Source organism: Pan paniscus, chromosome 14, assembly GCF_029289425.2.
Source record: "Pan paniscus chromosome 14, NHGRI_mPanPan1-v2.0_pri, whole genome shotgun sequence".
Lineage (NCBI taxonomy): Eukaryota > Metazoa > Chordata > Mammalia > Primates > Hominidae > Pan > Pan paniscus.
In genome coordinates this window covers 61,178,564-61,196,064 of record NC_073263.2, presented here as the reverse complement: position 1 = coordinate 61,196,064, position 17,501 = coordinate 61,178,564, and the positions used below count along the sequence as shown (strand labels likewise).

General features: G+C 39.6%; 1 protein-coding gene across 2 annotated transcripts in view; it reads left to right on the top strand.

Moving 5' to 3' along the window:
- The window catches only part of DIAPH3 (diaphanous related formin 3), a 489,712-nt gene extending 485,065 nt beyond the window's left edge, over window positions 1-4,647 (top strand). For both annotated transcript variants that reach the window (XM_003825324.5, XM_055096829.2), the window contains one exon: window positions 3,389-4,647. In XM_003825324.5, the coding sequence (XP_003825372.4) occupies window positions 3,389-3,651 (263 nt within the window). In that variant the 3' untranslated portion in view covers window positions 3,652-4,647. The remainder of the gene's footprint in view (window positions 1-3,388) is intronic.
- Window positions 4,648-17,501: the final 12,854 nt, after the last annotated feature.

Below are 17,501 nucleotides of genomic sequence, written 5' to 3'. Positions count from 1 at the left end.
TGTCTTGTCTGTTACTTCTCATGAAAGATTCCTCACCTGAAACCACAGAGGAGATAAATACCATCTTAGTTTTTCTCTTATCATTTTGTCCCTAAAGCAAGCCCACAGCTATTTTGAGTTTTCTCAAAAGGATAGAAATGCTTTTGCCTGCCTTGGCCCATCCATTATTATTTACCTTTGTCTCCAAAGAAGTTCAAAGACCAAACGCTAAAAGAAAAATCCAGGCAATGCTAGGCATTTCATCCTTGGATCTGGTATAGATCAAGGAGTACTAAGACATTCAAAATAGATATGCAATCCTTGTTTTTGGCAGCATGCATGTTCATTAGCGACCTTGACAAGAACTGTTTCAGAAGAGTAAAGGGTCGAAAGCATGATTGGAGTGGGTTCAAGAGAAAAATAGGGAGCGAGGAATTAAGAGAGTAAGTATGGGCAATTCTTTCAAGGTATTTTACTATAAAGGGAGCCAAGAATTTAGATAGCTGGAGCAGGATGTGGAGACAAATAGAGATTCCCCCCACCTCATAAATTTATGATTATTAGAGCTTCTCTGCTGAGGGGAATGAGCACCTGGAGAAAGAAACCTTTACAATGCAGCAGAGAGAGGGCAAAGCAGCCAGAGGGATGTCCTTGAATAGACAAGCAAAAGTCACATCCAAGCAAAAGTCACATCCGTCACTCACCTTGAGGGCTGTCCTCAGAGGGGAGCTCGGAAGGTTGATTCATCCTAACAGGAGGGGCGGATGTATGTGTGTGCAGTAGGCAGATAATAGGTGTTGGGGAAGGGGTGAGGCACGTGCAGGAGCTCTCTTCTGATCACCTCTATGAGTGAGTTAAATGAGAGGGAGGACATATTGGAAGTTTCAAAGAGTGGAGAAGGTGTGGAGCAGTTGTCTGGGAGAATGGAAGAGTGAATGGACTAGGGAATTGTAGTGGGTTAAAGGTCATGCTTTTGAAGTTCGTAGTCATGAATCTAAGTGAGACAAGGAAAGAAATGGAGGATATGTGTGACCTTGGATATACTGTGTTAAGGTAGTTTACATAGGTGTACTATCTGCTTTACAAAGCTGTTGCGAGAATTCAGTGTGTTAGAAGGCATTTTGAAGTATAAGTACAGGACACCATTATTATGAAACTTAGCTTTGAATTACTTAGCACTTTCCTTTGGCAAAAAGGTTTTCAGATTTCTTGAAGACAGCCTCAGTATCTCTAGAGACAGCATTTGGCGTCTACCACCGATTTACTCAGTAACTAAGTCTAAGCAAATGACTTAACCTCCTTTTGATTTTACCCCTCAATCTATATGCTGAGGGTGGTAATGTTTGAAGTGCAACAAAATACAGGCTATTCATAAGATGGTATGTATGTATGTGTTTTGTGTGTGTGTGTGTGTATACATACATATATATATGTGTATATATATAGTTTTAATAATTTGCCTACCAAGTTCATTATTTCTCTGAAGGAAAACCACTGACTAAAAATTCTGATTAGAAACTTTCCTTCTTGGTTTCATTCAAGAAAGAAATTAATGTCGTTACTATTCAAACTAATGTTTATCTTGTGTCACAGAGTGTGGAAATAATTTCTTTACCCAACACATATTTATTGAGCACCTACTTTGCACCAAGGACGGTCTAGGCACTAAAGCTATAGCAATATTTAAAACAATGTCCCTGCTTTCTTGGAGTGCATACATGGACACACGCACACACGCACACACACATTTCATATTCCATACCCATATTTTGGCTAATTTAATCTCTTCTTTGCCATTAGACTTTTAACTAGAGTTGTCCAATAGCAGAATAAACTGGTTTGTTGGAGATACCATCATGATGGAGTGGTTTGCAGGAAATCAAATAAGCAAAGATAGGAACATTTTGGGGAAGGAGCAGTAAGCTGGCCAACATTCTACATTTAGCTACAAATGCAGTTTTCAAGCATTCTTTGGGACAGAAGTGTGGGAGCTAAAAAAGAAAAGGATGTGGTCATAGGAACTGCAGGAATACCACATCTACCGTGCTCTTTCCAGCAAACACAATATGTACATTATAAGCTACAGAGCATACACTCCTTTAAGAGAAAATCACTGCTCTATTAGATTTTGATTTTTGAGTAACAGTTGCCCACCTGATATAGAAGATGAAAGACAAAGTGTATTTATTTTCTTCCAGCAGCTAAAAGGTGATCATACTTCTAAAATTTGTTGAGATTGTCCAAGAAAGTGTGTAAAATCCTCATCCATCACTGGAAGCCTCTGGTCAGAAAATGACAGTGCAGTAAATATCTTCAGCAGCTACCTTTTAATGTACAAGCTGTTTTCAGTTGGAATTTTCAGCACTCACATAAAACACACTGTTATGAGTGACTGCTTGTGCTCCAAAGTCATTACTATTGGGACAATGGAACATCTCTCAGAGAATAACCAAAAAACTTTAAATGTCATGTCAGGTTTGTTGAAGCCATTTTCAAGCCCCATTCAAGGTTACATGAATATTGAGGGTGTCTGTTTTTTAAAAGTCATCATTACCATCACTTACCAATAAAAGAATGTATGTGTGTATGTATATATGTACATGCATGTATGTATAGATGTGTATATACTTGACAATTACATATAACATTCTGGTTTGCTAGGAAGTTTTAATTATTTGCTTGCCAAGTTCATTGTTTCTTTAAAGGAAAATAATCGACTTTTTAAATTCTTATTAGAAACTTTCCTTCTTGATTTCATTCAAAAAGGAAATTAATCTCATTATTATTCAAGCTAATGTTTATCTTGTGTCACAGAGTGTGGAAATAATTTATTTATCCAACAAATATTTATTGAGGACCTACTTTGCACCAGGGCCATTTTAGGCCCTGAAGTTATAGCAGTATTTAAAATAATGTCCCTACTGTCTTGGAGCACACATTCTAGTAAGACAGACAATGGACAAGTGAGCAAATATATTGTGTGTCCAGCCATCATGTGTCCTGTGAAGGAAAACATGACGGGGAAGGATAGAGCAATGCAAAGGGCAAATGCTATTTTAGATGGGTGGCTAGGGAAGGCCTCTCTTTTTAGGTGGTGTTTGAACAGAGACCTGAAAGAAATATGGGACCAGGCCCTGATAATAACCACGTGACAGGCATGTCAGGCATAAAGGAAGAAGGAAATGGGCATTAGTGCTAATGAAATGGTTGGCTGTTATATTTTAGTTTATTCTTAAACCCCTGTGTGATTATTTTAAACCTGTCTTACTCTGTTGACTGTTTCTTTGTTTAGTCTATCTAAGAAGACTACTTATTTATTGAGAATAATTATTTTAAATGTGTTTCATAACGTGCACAGTCCTTGGTTATCATGGTGATAAGTTTTATGTTTCTTTTTTCCTTACTGTAGAAAATCAGAAAGTGCAGTTGACAGAAGGGTCACGTTCACACTACAATATCAATTGCAACTCAACAAGGACTCCAGTCGCCAAGGAGCTTAATTATAATCTAGACACTCATACGTCTACTGGGAGGATCAAGGCAGCTGAGAAGAAGGAAGCGTGTAATGTAGAAAGCAACAGAAAAAAGGAAACGGAACTTCTTGGCTCTTTTTCTAAAAATGAATCCGTTCCCGAAGTTGAAGCCCTGCTGGCAAGATTACGAGCTTTATAAGTTAAACTGGTTTTTAAAAAAAATGATTAAGCCAAATATAAAGCCATGCTCTAAACTATAACACTTGAAAAAATTGCTTTTATGTAAGTGACTTTATATAGTTTTAAATTATGATATATATTAGAAAAATAAAGCTAAATATATGATTGCAATGCTTTTTCTATGTACTGGAGGTTTTGGTTTATTCAAGATTGTACTGGGCTTTAATCCTTTTTTTTTTTTTTTTTGGTCTCCTGGTATTCCTCAGTTCTTTATTTGGTGGTTAAATTATACATATTGCTTTAGAGAGCAGGTAGGTGGCCATGTGTTCAGCAGTGTGTCCTTAAGAAAATACCATCTTTCTAAGCCACTGGAATTTTTACTTTACTATTTTTAACATTAATGGATGTCAGGTCATCAACCTCAAGTCTTTACATATCCATGTATATTCCATATATATTGTTTATATAGGCCCAAGTTTCTCCTTAATTGGGATCTATATACTACCAGCACAACATCAAAAACATGTAATTGAATACATCAGGGCTATATATGTAAGGAAATGATTGGTGACCCCATTATCATCATTGTTGAATTCATGTTAAGTAGACCCTCTAGGGGACCATAAGGCAATTGAGCACATAACGAAAAATGATGCAATAAGAATGTATGCACTCTCTTTGCCAAATGCATGTGCTTTTGTGTAACGTGGATGTAAACAGAATTGCAGTGCTGCCGAAATTCTTGATCTTGGCTAAGAGAGTATTTTTCCCCTTGTAATTACGACTCTGAGATAAAATTGCCATTTTGAAATTTCCAAAGTAACAACTTTTTTTATTTTATGAATAAACTTGGGATTGCAATTTCTCTGATCTGACAATCAATAACTTTAACAAAGATCTAAATAAGTGTTTCAAGGAAAGTTTTCCTAAGCAAATGTAATATTACCTCATTTGGGCATCATTACTCGTTAATTCTATATCAAAGGAAATAAACTTGCTACTTGCACTAAATGAAAAAAAATGCTTTCTTTTATCTCTCTTTTTTTGAAAACATTCTGTGGATAAGCTGAGAATAGACTGTGCTATGCAGTCTGTCTAAGCATCTATTTTGCTTTATTACATGTAATAAGTAAGTGACTGTTCTTTTACCTTCAGTTAAAAAGCAGTTATATGGAACTAGTCGGGCAAGGTCTATTGCTTTTTATTTCCTTAAGTTGCCACCTCCTTTCAGCTCTAAGTTAATAAAGTTAATTAATTAGAACTATGAGCCAGGCCCTGTTTATAGACATTGGAGAACAGAGTATTCTCTATAGCCAGTGTAGGAATAAATGTGAATTTGTATGTATTGCTGAAATGTGCATTTTGCCATCCAGTTGCAATTCCTGTTTTTCTGAAAACAAACCTTAAAAATCAAGAAAGGCGAAGGACATTTACATATTTAAGCTGACAGCACCCCTAACAACAAGGCAGGTTGTTTTGTTTAGGAAAGAATTTAAATGAAAGAACTCTCACTATCAGTTCTTAATGTGATTTTGCAGACTTGGGTTTTTCAGAAACAAAACTTAAATTCAACTAGATAGTTTGGGCACACCAGGAAGCAGGTAAAAACTCTGGAAAGTTGGGACCCGGGAGCAGCCACAGGGGAGAAGAAGCCTGGCAAGTAAAGGAAAGTGAAGATGACAGAGACTCCCAGGGGCAGAGGAAGGCAAGGAAGTCCAGAAATGGAGCAGTCAAGCCCCAGAGCGTCTGTCTGCAGGGGCTGAGGACAAGTTTCAAGCAAGAGGGCCAGGAGCCCAAGGCTAGCAGAGTATCAGAAGCGTCTGGCCACCCACAAGTCAGCAGCCAGCACTCTCTCTCCCTTGATGACAGCAGCTGGCTCCAAAAAGGACCATAGCTGTGGAAAGGAAACCTCTAAATGACTGATAAAGATGAGTACCAACTCAAGGAACAGATCATTTGGAGATACTTTTATTGGTAGATGCCCTTTCAGCAATGGGCTAGAGGTATGATTAGGGTTTTAAAATGCATGATATTTCCTTAGCCAAACCATAGCATTGGCCTTTAATTTGAGGGCAGGAGTTGAGGTACAATTTTATTTTTTTGAATAAGCAGTTTGTTCATTTGAATGAGCCAGTATAATGATTAATTTTTTTTTTTTTTTTTTTTGAGACAGAGTCTGTCGCCCAGGCTGGAGTGCACTGGTGCGATCTCTGCTCTCGGCAAGCTCTGCCTCCCAGGTTCACACCACTCTCCTGCCTCAGCCTCCCGAGTGGCTAGGACTACAGGCGCCCACCACCACGTCCGGCTAATTTTTAGTAGAGACGGGGTTTCACTGTGTTAGCCAGAATGGTCTCGGTCTCCTGACCTCGTGATCCGCCCGCCTAGGCCTCCCAAAGTGCTGGGATTACAGGCATGAGCCACCGTGCCCGGCAGATGATTAATTTTATGTGTCAACTTGACTGGGCTAAAGGATGCCCCAGACAAGCGGTACGGTTTTATTTCTTATTGTGCCTGTGAGGGTGTTTCTGGAAGAGATTTGCATTTGCATCCATAGACTGAATAAGGAAGATAGCCCTCCCACTGTAGGTGGGCATCATCCAGTCTCCTGAGGGCCAGAATAGAACAGAAAGTGGAGAAAGTGTAAATCTGCACACTCTACTTGAGTTGCGACATCGTCCTCTCCTGCCCTTTCTCATCAGCCTTCCTGGTTCGTGGACCTTTGAACTCAGACTAGGATTTACATCATGGGCTTTTCTGCTTCTCAGGCCTTTGAGGTTGGACTGGAATTACACCTTCAGCTGGCAGATGGCAGATGGTGGGACTTCTCAGCTTCCAAAAAATCACCTGGTCCAATCCCTCATTATAAACCATGCGCTCTCCCTCTCTCTCTTTCTTTTGTCTGTCTCTCTCTCTTTAAGTGTGTGTGTGTGTGTGTGTGCATCTTGACAAGGATGTTCCATCCAGGCCAGTGACAAACCCCATGATATGGTTTGGCAGTGTCCCCATCCAAATCTCATATTGAATTGTAGCTCCCATAATTCCCATGTGTCATGGGAGGGACCTGCTGGGAGGTCTTTCCTGTGCTGTTCTCATGATAGTGAATAAGTCTCATGAGATCTGATGGTTTATAAAGGGGAGTTTCCCTGCACAAGCTCTCTCTTGCCTGCCACCATGTAAGACATCCCTTGCTCTTCTGCCATGATTGTGAGGCCATGTGGAACTGTGAGTCCATTAAACCTCTTTCCTTTATAAATTACCCAGTCTTGGTTATATCTTTATTAGCAGAGTGAGAACAGACTAATACACCCCTGATCCCAGAAAGATCATTGTGCCCTTTCTCATGTTAGTGTAGAGAATTTGGCTGGAACACACAGACAATTGGGTGGTCATTGAGTTGTCCTAGAGCAATGATCCACTGCTAACAAGTTTTCCCCAACAAATATTTAAAGTAACTTAAAAATAATGGAAGTAATCTCATTACATGAGCTTGTATCTCCTTTATTGTTAACATATTTGCATATTTAAACAATATATCAAAGACACCTAGTTTTTATATGCGGAAGTGGGTATTTCAATAATTCATATCAAAATTTTCTGGTAAATCTAAAAAACACAATTTACAACAAGTTGCTCCGAAACTCTTTTAGTTGTTAATATACTATTTACTCAAAAACAAGAACGATTAATGACATTAAAATGATAGTTTACCCATAAGTGATTATTTCTTGGGTGATTCATTTTTGTTTTAAAATATCATAATCTGAAGTAGATCTTCATTTAGCCAGAAACTAAATTATTTAGGCTATAACATACATTTGTGCTAGATTTCCTCTGATTAATTAAGCTTTCTTTGATATGTAAACACATGTAGACTGGAAATACTTTTGGTGATAAGTTGTGTGGCAAACTTTTGTAGGGACTGTGTGACTTTTGGAAAGTAATAGGTCCTAATATGTGAACTGCTAGTTTGATTGAAAACCAAAAAAGTGACATTTATTTTCTTTGCCTTTCATATAAATTATTTAAAATGTTGAAATGTAAGAATTGTAGCTGGCAGTGACCTGGTAATCATTTTTGTCTGGTGAATTCTTAAATGGTAACCAGGCATGAGTGTTCTTAAAATATGTCCTAGGGCCACATTGTTCAACCGTTTTGCTCGAAAAGCTACTGTTTAGCAAAACACGTGGAGTTCCCAAAGACCCACAGAGCCCGGATGGCATTTCAGAATTGAATCCAGATCTTTCCATAAAATGAAAATAACGGAACCTTGATCCATGAAAGTTCATTATTCCTAAGCAGACCTTTGCCTTTTAAAGTGGATCTAAGGAGAAGGTTAAAGCTAGAATGGAGGATAGGGCTTGAAGTAGAACAAAATGTCCTCTAATTAGGATTCAACTATAGAGGCCTCTTTGTCTCCTATTCAGCTAGTTATATTTGAGTGTTGTATTTTACTTCAACAATAGTCTCCCTTTAGGCATCTCCAAGAAGCAAGAACTTAAAAGGAACCTTGGTTTCTTTCAGAAAACCTCTAAAATGATAGATGTTATTCTTCTATCCATTTTGAAACCCCAACCATTGGACAAAAGATGTTTTAAAAGCTCCAGATATTGCCTTCTCACATTGATATTATCAACATTCACCGTGTTCCTATGGATCTACATTATTACAGGTTTCTTATTTGAAATCTCATTGTTGAAAAAGCATTCTAATGACAGAATTGGAAACCAACTATCTGGATTATCTCTTCAGGACAAATCACTCACTTTCATTTACAACAGCTTTTTAAAGTATTTTAGTAAGTTTCTGTTGTGTTACTTAACTTTTTTTTAGCAGTATTTAAAGATTAAGACTTCCCATTTTTAGCTTGACATTTTTATCTCATGTTATATTTGGACTGTAACCTCATTAGTAAAAATTTATTTTTTCTCCTTATTTTCTAACTAAGGGTTACTAGCATTTATTTTAAAGATGAATGTCCAATCAGAATCTATCTAATCTTAATATTTTATGTATAATGTGAGTTCATGTGATTGATGGTCAAACATGAGGCCTATTGTAGGAAGCTATAATAAAATAATTAGATTAAACAGATTAAAACAAATGTTCTGGTTTCTTGAGAGTGGGACTAAGTCTTCAGATATGTATATTCCAGTGGATTTCTACCTAAAGTATCTGCTTTCTCACAGACATGACTGGTTCTGGTGGAGAATGTTCATTTATGCGTCAAAAAAATAGAAGATTGACTATAAATATTTAATGTGTATTTAGTTTAATACACGTAATAGCCATAAAGGCAAATATAGTTAGGTGCAGATATTAGTGTATAGAAACGTCTATTTACATATTTGGTAATTATTTCCTTTCAAGGTTTAATCTGTGTGAAGTATTCTCTATTAAAAGACTAAAAAATTAGGCGACAAAAGCTTTGACTTCATAAGTAAAGTACCCAATTCATCAGGGAAGCTTGATTTTAAAATGGGATATTTCTTTCCTTCCCTTCTTTCAGGCACAAATACATGGCTCTTTCAATACAAAACCAACTAGGTGCCTAATAAAAGCAAACAGATGCCTCTCCAGCCTGAAGAAAATGACAATTTCTTTGGAGGGCCTCATCTTGAATCCTTTCCTTTCCTTAATGACCTAACGAGAGCCATTCTGATGATTGTAAGAGCCATGACTGACATTCCACACCTGTGGCCTACCCAGAGTCCAATTTGACAGTGATCATAAATAAAATCTTGTCATACTATTATAGGATGTTTGGCAAGGACAAGAATTAAGGCACCTTTACAACTCCCTAAGGAATCTGGTGATATTTCTAACATGATCTCACACATCATTCTGTCCTGCCCGACCTTCCTTGTATCACCTTCCTGAGTTATAGCTTGTATCCGTTACCCTCTCCTCCTTCCACAGCCTCTCCCCAAAATAAAGAATTGCTGACCTGAAGAAAACAAATCCCGTTTGTTTTGTTTTTTTTAATCTTTATAAGACAGTTGGTTAAAATGTTCTGGAAATCATGCCATATGTTTTCTGCAAAATATTTACTGCCTCCATTAGATTAAATGTTGTGTCTCCCGTTATGAAGTGAATACTGAAGGTCTCTTAGAGATTAAGGGACCTCATCAAGAAGTGTCCAGCCTCATCCTTTAATAACTTCTGGGGCCCGGGATCTTAGAGGAAACATTATCCATTCACCAAGTCCACCAATTCACCACCCAGCATTTCAATGATTAGTTCTTTTATGCTGGCAGTCAATGGGGAAAGTTGCCTCTCAGGCACTTCCTTGTGAATCTGCCTGGAAAAGGAGTTTTTTTTTTTTTTTTTTTTTGATATTGTAATAGCTTTTCTCATACTCTCCAGAGATGCTTAACAACTTCTGTCTGATTAGCCAAAGGAAGCACACTTATGTAAGAAGAACAGGCACACTTCAAGGACGCTATTAAGCATGAGGATGTTAGAGGCACATGGGGATGGCAAGCCTGCAGAGACCAAATGCCCTGTTCACAGAGAGTCACTCAGGGTGACCGTTCTCTGGGCCTGGCCCAGATACAGCACAAGGAAAGCAAAGTTAGATTTTGATCAGCTCCCATCTTCCTGGGAAGCTACACCTTTGCTACCCTTACGGCTTCTCTTTCTCTGTTAACTGAGCCTCCTTTCAGTTCTTTAGGTGAATGGTAACAGCAAAATGTTACCCTTCCAAGGGAATATTTGCATTTTAACTTACATCTGACCTATAAGGGTTAAAAGTCTACTAATGGAGAATTGGGAAGCAACAAACTAAGGGAACCTATACTCACTTATTTAACTGAGCCCTGAATCGCACCTCCCTCTTGTCGTTCTTTTAGTCTGGATATCCTTGTTACCACCACCCTGGTCTTCAAAGGAAGTTACTCCCCCTTAATGCTGAGGCCAAAGCACAGGCCAAAGTTCCTCCATTCTTCTTTGTGGAGTTAGACAAGATGGGTCTTTCAAAAAGCTTGCTCTGAGTAGAGAAGTGGAGAGTTAGAAAAAGGCAGCAAGAAATAGAAAGACACCCAAGCTAACAGACAACAGTTTTCATCCTCCACAGTAACCATGTGCCTCTCATTTTGAGGAAAAGCTGTTGCGCGTGTCCTCTGGTAGGACAACAGATGATGAAGGAGACCAGTGGTTCATTCCTGAGGAACAATGCAGCCACCTTTCATCTTCGGGTATCTTGCAGAATAGCAACCATCGATTCAGTCCTAGAATTATATCCCACACACCTAGGAGGATTGCATGGGCATTTTGGCCTTTCCTAAACCTCAGAAATGAGACAAGAGACCTTACCTGAACTGTACAGTGTTGTCAGCTCTACTAGGGTGAGTTGGACCTTGGGTTTGATGTTTGTGTTGATGTGGACATGTGGTTCCTTTGCTATAAGCTGCATAATGCTAAACAGCAACTGCCTTCAGAAGCCACACTCACCAACTGGCTGACAGGTGCACTGACTGGAGGGTGTGGGGGAGGACAGAGACCATGCACACATACGGAGAGTGAAGAGAAGGGCCAAATAAGAAGCATGAGATGAGAGGAGTTTGCTGAGGGGGGCATGAAGCAGGAGTCCTCGGCAGTGAGGGCTGTATGCTATACACATCACAAGTTCAGAGGGAGGCAGGACTCAAAGAAGGCAGGACTCAAAGAAGACAGGACAGCTGCCTTCAACTCCTTCAGGAACTCACATAGAGAAGATAATGAACTGACTTTCTGTGTCTCCAGAGCTACAGCCAACAGATAAAAATAGAGCATAGCGTGTACGGGAAAGCGTTTTAACTGTAGAGCTGCCCAGTGATGACAGAGTCTGCCCTCCAAGGTTATAGAATCATTGAGTCTTAGAATTTGAGAAAGTTCTTAGAAGGAACATTGGAGGTCATCTCATTGGAACCTCTTGGTCTTCTCCTGAGGGGGAAGTGGCCTGCCCCAGCTGGAGCACCTGTCTCCTGGCTCTTCCCACTCCCTCCCTCATGACACAGCCTCTCTCATTCACCAAGCTACCTCAGCAAGCAGAGGCTAGTCTCGGTTTGGTTGGGAGATAAGGGAATCTATTACTCAGGGAGGAGGCTGGCATATATGAGCTCTGAATAACTTTATCTTGCTTAGAATCAGTGTTCTGTGATTTTATGGAATCATAAGTGGGCACCCTAGCCTTGAGGCTTATCACCTTCCTCATGCCATCACATATTCTGTTTGCTTATCTCCTTGAGGGACATAATAACTGTCTTGGTTTATTCATGTGCCTGCGCCAGGTCTTGTAACTGAAATAAATCAGCACTGCCCTCGAAAGGAGTGGCCTGGACAGGCAAAAACCTCGTGGGAAGAACACCTGCTGAGGACCTGGGCTGCCGCGGGGCTCAGTCTGAGCAGTAAAGCGGCTCATCCCCAGCATGCCGAAATGCAGTGAGGAATAAAACCACTCACTGATGCGGCTTGTGCACTCACACGCCAGGCACTGTTCTAAACATGCTATGCGTATTATCTTACTTTATGTATATTACAACCTTATGGGAAGGAATCGCTATTGGGGCTGCATTTTAACAATGAAGAAACTCATGTGTAAAGAAGTTAAGTAACCCATGGTCACACAGCTAGTACGAAACAAACAGGGTAAAAATGTCAGCATTCCCAAACTCTAGACTCTGTGATCTTAGAACACACTGTTTCCCTGCACTGCTCTGAACTGCCCCACGGAACGACACTGACAATTAGCACCGAACACGCTGCCTCTGCCATGCCTTGCACGCAGTTGTGCGGCTGCCCTTGTGGACGACTCTCCCCTCAGTTTCATTGTTCCAGAGTGCTACGAATCTTCAGAAAACCTATGTGCCAAAGATGACAACGGAGAAATTTCTCATTTGAGTTTCTGTCATTTCTGTTTCTCTTTTAGTATAGTGTTGTGAGGTAATCACATATATAAACTTAAGGTAAATTTAAACATGGATGTTTGCTGCCGGAGTTGGTCAAATGACCGGCAGTTGACAGGAATTTCGGGTCCTCTGACAGTGGTCGCCTTCCCGTGCACTGCTCTCCCTAGGAGTGCTTCTCCTGCACAGATGAACGGCTTGTCAGACCCTCTGCGTTTGGAAGACTTGAGATTTCTGCGAGTCTGGTTTGTACAGGAGGTGAGTGCTTCTCAAACAGTTAGCCTCTCTGTAAAGTACCAGTGCTCATAGTTTTTTGCTTTCTTTTTCCTTTTCTTCCCTTTTTTCTGAATTTAGGGAGAAATAGAAGCACAATACATAAACAGTAACTTTCACAAGACTTATTTTTTGCCAAAACAATCACTTTGTTTAAGATAGGCCTTTTAATAGTATCTAAAAAATAGAGTACTTTCAAGTGGGGTTTTTAAAATTCTGAATGTGTGAAGTTCTAAGGAGACAAGTCCACTCGTGACAGTATTTCTCACACCTTTGATTAGTAGTAAGCTGTGTGTTTTGGAATACCATATTTTGAGAAATGTCTGAATTTCATCATTTGGATAAGAGGCAATTTTTGTTCCGTTCATACTGAACATTGGATAACAGGCAATTTATATTCCATTCATACTGAAGGTAAGAGATTTATTGTAGATGAACTAAAGTTGGTGTGGCCCTCCCATAGATAATGCTTTTTCTAGTCCATAACCAGCAATACTGACAAACAAATAATTGAGTCTTTAAAGACAACTTAAAAAGCAAATTTGCTCCTCTTATTACTAAAGCATTCACACGTAAGTCTTCTGTTCATCCTGTTTGTTTCCACAGTTTAATCCTTATATTAGATTTTCATTATAATTATATTGAAACAAAGTTAAAAGTTCCTGACATCCTTTGCACACTGATCTAGCACCATATGTACCCATTATCTGATTTGCTTACTAAGCACAAGAATATTCATTGTCCTGTATGATATCTGACATAAAGCTCAATAAAATCTACTTCAACTTTAAAAAAAAAAAAATTCTAATGAACTATTTGTTTAATCAAAGAAGACCAAGGGATTCATTAGAGAATTTTCTTGGTTTATTCTTTAAAAATTCATCCTTTTGTTAAACCCCATGTATGTACATTCAATAGAAATTAGATGCAAGAGTCTATCATAAGCTGTTCAGATGTCGATCCCTAACATAGACCCATTCATTCAGTAATGCCAGGGGCTGTGCTAAATATTGGGAATGTAAAGTGCAACAAGCAAATACAGCTGACCTTTGAACAATGCAGGGGTTAGGGCCACTGATCTGCTATACTGTCAAAAATCCACAGATAATTTTTGACTCCCTAAAAACTTAACTAATAGCCTACTATTGACTGGAAGGCTTACTGGTAACATAAATAATCAATTAACAGTATTTTGTGTGTTACATGTATTACATACTGTATTCTTTTTTTTTTTTTTTTTTTGAGACAGAGTTTCACTCTTGTTGTGCAGGCTGGAGTGCAACGGCGCAATCTCAGCTCCCTGCAATCTCTGCCTCCTGGGTTCAAGCAATTCTCCTGCCTCAACCTCCCGAGTAGCTGGGATTACAGGCATGCACCATCATACCCAGCTAATTTTTGTATTTTTAGTAGAGACAAGGTTTCACCATGTTGGTCAGGCTGGTCTCGAATTCCTGACCTCAAGTGATCCACCCACCTCAGCCTCCCAAAGTGCTGGGGTTACAGAGGTAAGCCACTGCACCCAGCCTACACAGTGTATTCTTAAAGAAAGCTAGAGAAAAGAAAACTCTATTAAGAAAATCATAAGGAGGCCAGGCGCGTTGGCTCATGCCTGTAATCCCAGCACTTTGGGAGGCCGAGGCGAATGGATCATGAGGTCAAGAGATCGAGACCATCCTGGCCAACATGGTGAAACCCTGTCTCTACTAAAAATAAAAAAAATTAGCTGGGCATGGTGGCGGGCATCAGTAGTCCTAGCTACTCGGGAGGCTGAGGCAGGAGAATGGCGTGAACCTGGGAGGTGGAGGTTGCAGTGAGCCGAGATTGCACCACTGTACTCCAGCCTGGGTGACAGAGCGATACTCCATCTCAAAAAAAAAAAAAAAAAAAAGAAAGAAAGAAAAAAGGAAAAAAACAAAAAAGTCATGAGGAAGAGAAACTAAATTTACTATTCATTAAATGGAAGTGGATCATCATAAACGTCTTCATATTCATTGTCTTCACCTAGAGTAGGCTGAGGAGGATGAAGAAGAGGGGTTGGCCTTGCTGTCTCGGGGGCAGCAAAGGCAGAAGAAAATCTACGTGTATAAGCGGACCCACATAGTTCAAACCCATATTGTTCAAGGATCAACTATATGGTCCCTGCCCTAGAGGGGTGCATAATCTAACAGAGAAGACAAACATAGGATAACTGTGCTTGGTATAAGAAGTACAGGTTTAGGGGGAGAATATAATGGAAGGCTAACCGAGCCGAAAGGGGGATCAGGGAAGCCCTCCTGGGTAGTGACTTAAGTTGAAGTTAAGCAGATGGGCAGAACTAGACAGGCGGGAAGGAGTGGAACAGTGCCAGGTAGAAGGAACAACATGTAAGAAGGTTTGTAAGAGGGAAACAGCATGAAATTTTCATTTGGGGCACAAAATAGGTCTGAGATTGAGGGTAAGCTAAGTATATTGCATCTTCTATAGCATAAAAATTCATACTTTTTAAAAAAGCCATTGGAATTTATTTTTGAGAGAGAGGGTTGTATAAATTTTACCAAGCCAACTACAAAATGAAAACAACTAACAATTAATCATGGTATCAAACTTCCTTAAATTCTGTTTCATCTTCATAAAAATATGTATAATTAAGTTAGAAGGCTTCAACCTTTAATTAATTTTAAATGCATTAAGATTTCTATTTTTAAGGTATTGCAAGGTGAACATCTGTTATATTAATTATTCCAAGGATTTCTCTACACTAAATTATCTTGGTATTTAAGGCAAGCACATCACCTTCCTACTTGATACAAGTATATTTTTTTCAAGTATACATTTCAATATATGCTTTCATGTGTTATTTTAGAGAGTAACCATACAGTTTGAGATGAAGTCTGTCACACCAATTTTCAACATTGCTGGTAAAAAATGCCATTAGATCATCCACATCACCGTGGGATGTACATTCTTTAGAAATGATGGGAAGAAAAAAAAGAATATGTAAAAATAGCCATTTTGTCTGATTTTTCAGAGAGCCCTTTTTTCCTCCATAGGTACATACTTTTATGACAACTATGAACAGTGGTGTTTTGTCTAAGATCCATGCAGGCAAGGTTGTATCCACTAGGGAGCTTCCCGGAGACAGTAATTTTCAAACAATAGAGGAAAAATGCACAGATCAGCCAACTAATTTATGCTACATCAATTTTACACACCCAGAAAGCATGAAACTTTAATATGATCTCACCAAAATCAAGCAAGACAAACAGAAGCTACCAAAACAGGCTTGGCCCTTTCATCTAAACAAGCTTATGTCATGCCGGCTTTCAGAATACAATGTATTCCAAAAGGGCAGGGTGGCCATGCTTCTAAATGCATGTTATATTAGACAGCAAAGAACTACAAAAGACTCTCAAAGCGAAATGTCTGGACCCAAGTTGATTAATGTGCAGCTTTATTTCACTCCAGGGGCAAAGGACTAGAGGGAAAAAAAAAAAAAGACCATAAGCTCATTTGACAACTGTAAAGGTCACAGAGGAAATGATGGTAGGTAATGTGAAGTTGTCAGAGACCCCATACTCAGAAGTGTACGGCAGAGGCCCCAGGAGTGAGGTGCCAGGTGGGTGTTGGCTATCAGAGGGTTCAGGCCAAAGGAAACGTGTGTCCCTAGAATTCTGTGTTCTAGTTCAGGGTTCTCATGCCCAGTAAGAGACAAGAAGCAGATCATCCAGGACTAGGAGTCTCAGCCACCCTCTTGGAGAACTTAGGGCCCTCACTGTGGTCAGATATCTCAAACTTGCCTGCTCACAATGGCTCCTGGCAGCTCCCAACACAGGCCTCCCTGTCCAGTGGCACGACATAATAGCAGTGCCAGGTAGTCACCATCATTCCTCATCGTGAAGCAAGGCTGAGGGCACAGCTACGGCCATCGCAGGGCGGGTGCTCCAGTTTTGTTGCTTCAGGTAAAGCTCCAAGCAAACAGCCTGAAGAAGTACTTGTCCTCCAGGATTATCTGAAGGACAAGCAAGCCTTCCAGAACTGCTCTTTTATGAATTCCATAGCATTAGAATCCTGGATAAAAATGGAAACAAACAGAACATTTAAGAGTAAATCTTTGCATGCCTAAAGGCTCTTCGGTCATTTCTCAAGTGTTTGTCAGTGGACTGAAGCATTTGCTCCCCTAAACTGGTAACCGAGAATTACAACTGGTATCTGTAGAGATCAAAGCTGCACCCCCAATTTCTGGGACTTGCCCTTTTGCACACTTACGCAGTTCATTCAGTAAAAGGCTACAGTGCTGTGGGGGGAACTAAGAGCTTTTCCTTGAAAGTGGAAAGAGCATAGAAAAGAATCTTATGATTAATACAATCTCATAAAACTTCAATATCATTATGACAGAAACAAAAAGATTCATACTTAGGAATTCACAACCTTTTTCCAACCTCTGTTCCTTTCCCTGGACCTTTCCTTGTAGCTCAGTGTATCGAGTAAGGCATGAAGTATCTGAAGGAACTGTAGCAGGATTTGCCTTGAAAAGAACAGAGAGGAGCTAGCAAAAGAGGAGGAAAACGTAAAGAGATCGCCACGGGGAGAGATGTTTGAGCAACCGCTGTAGGGAATTGGTAGAGATGGATGGGTGAAGAGGAATTTTAAAACATTTTTCTGTGTGTCCTGTGTATAAAGCCTTGCAGCACTCCTTGCAGAAACCTTTAGTCAATATTCATATAATTTCTCAAGG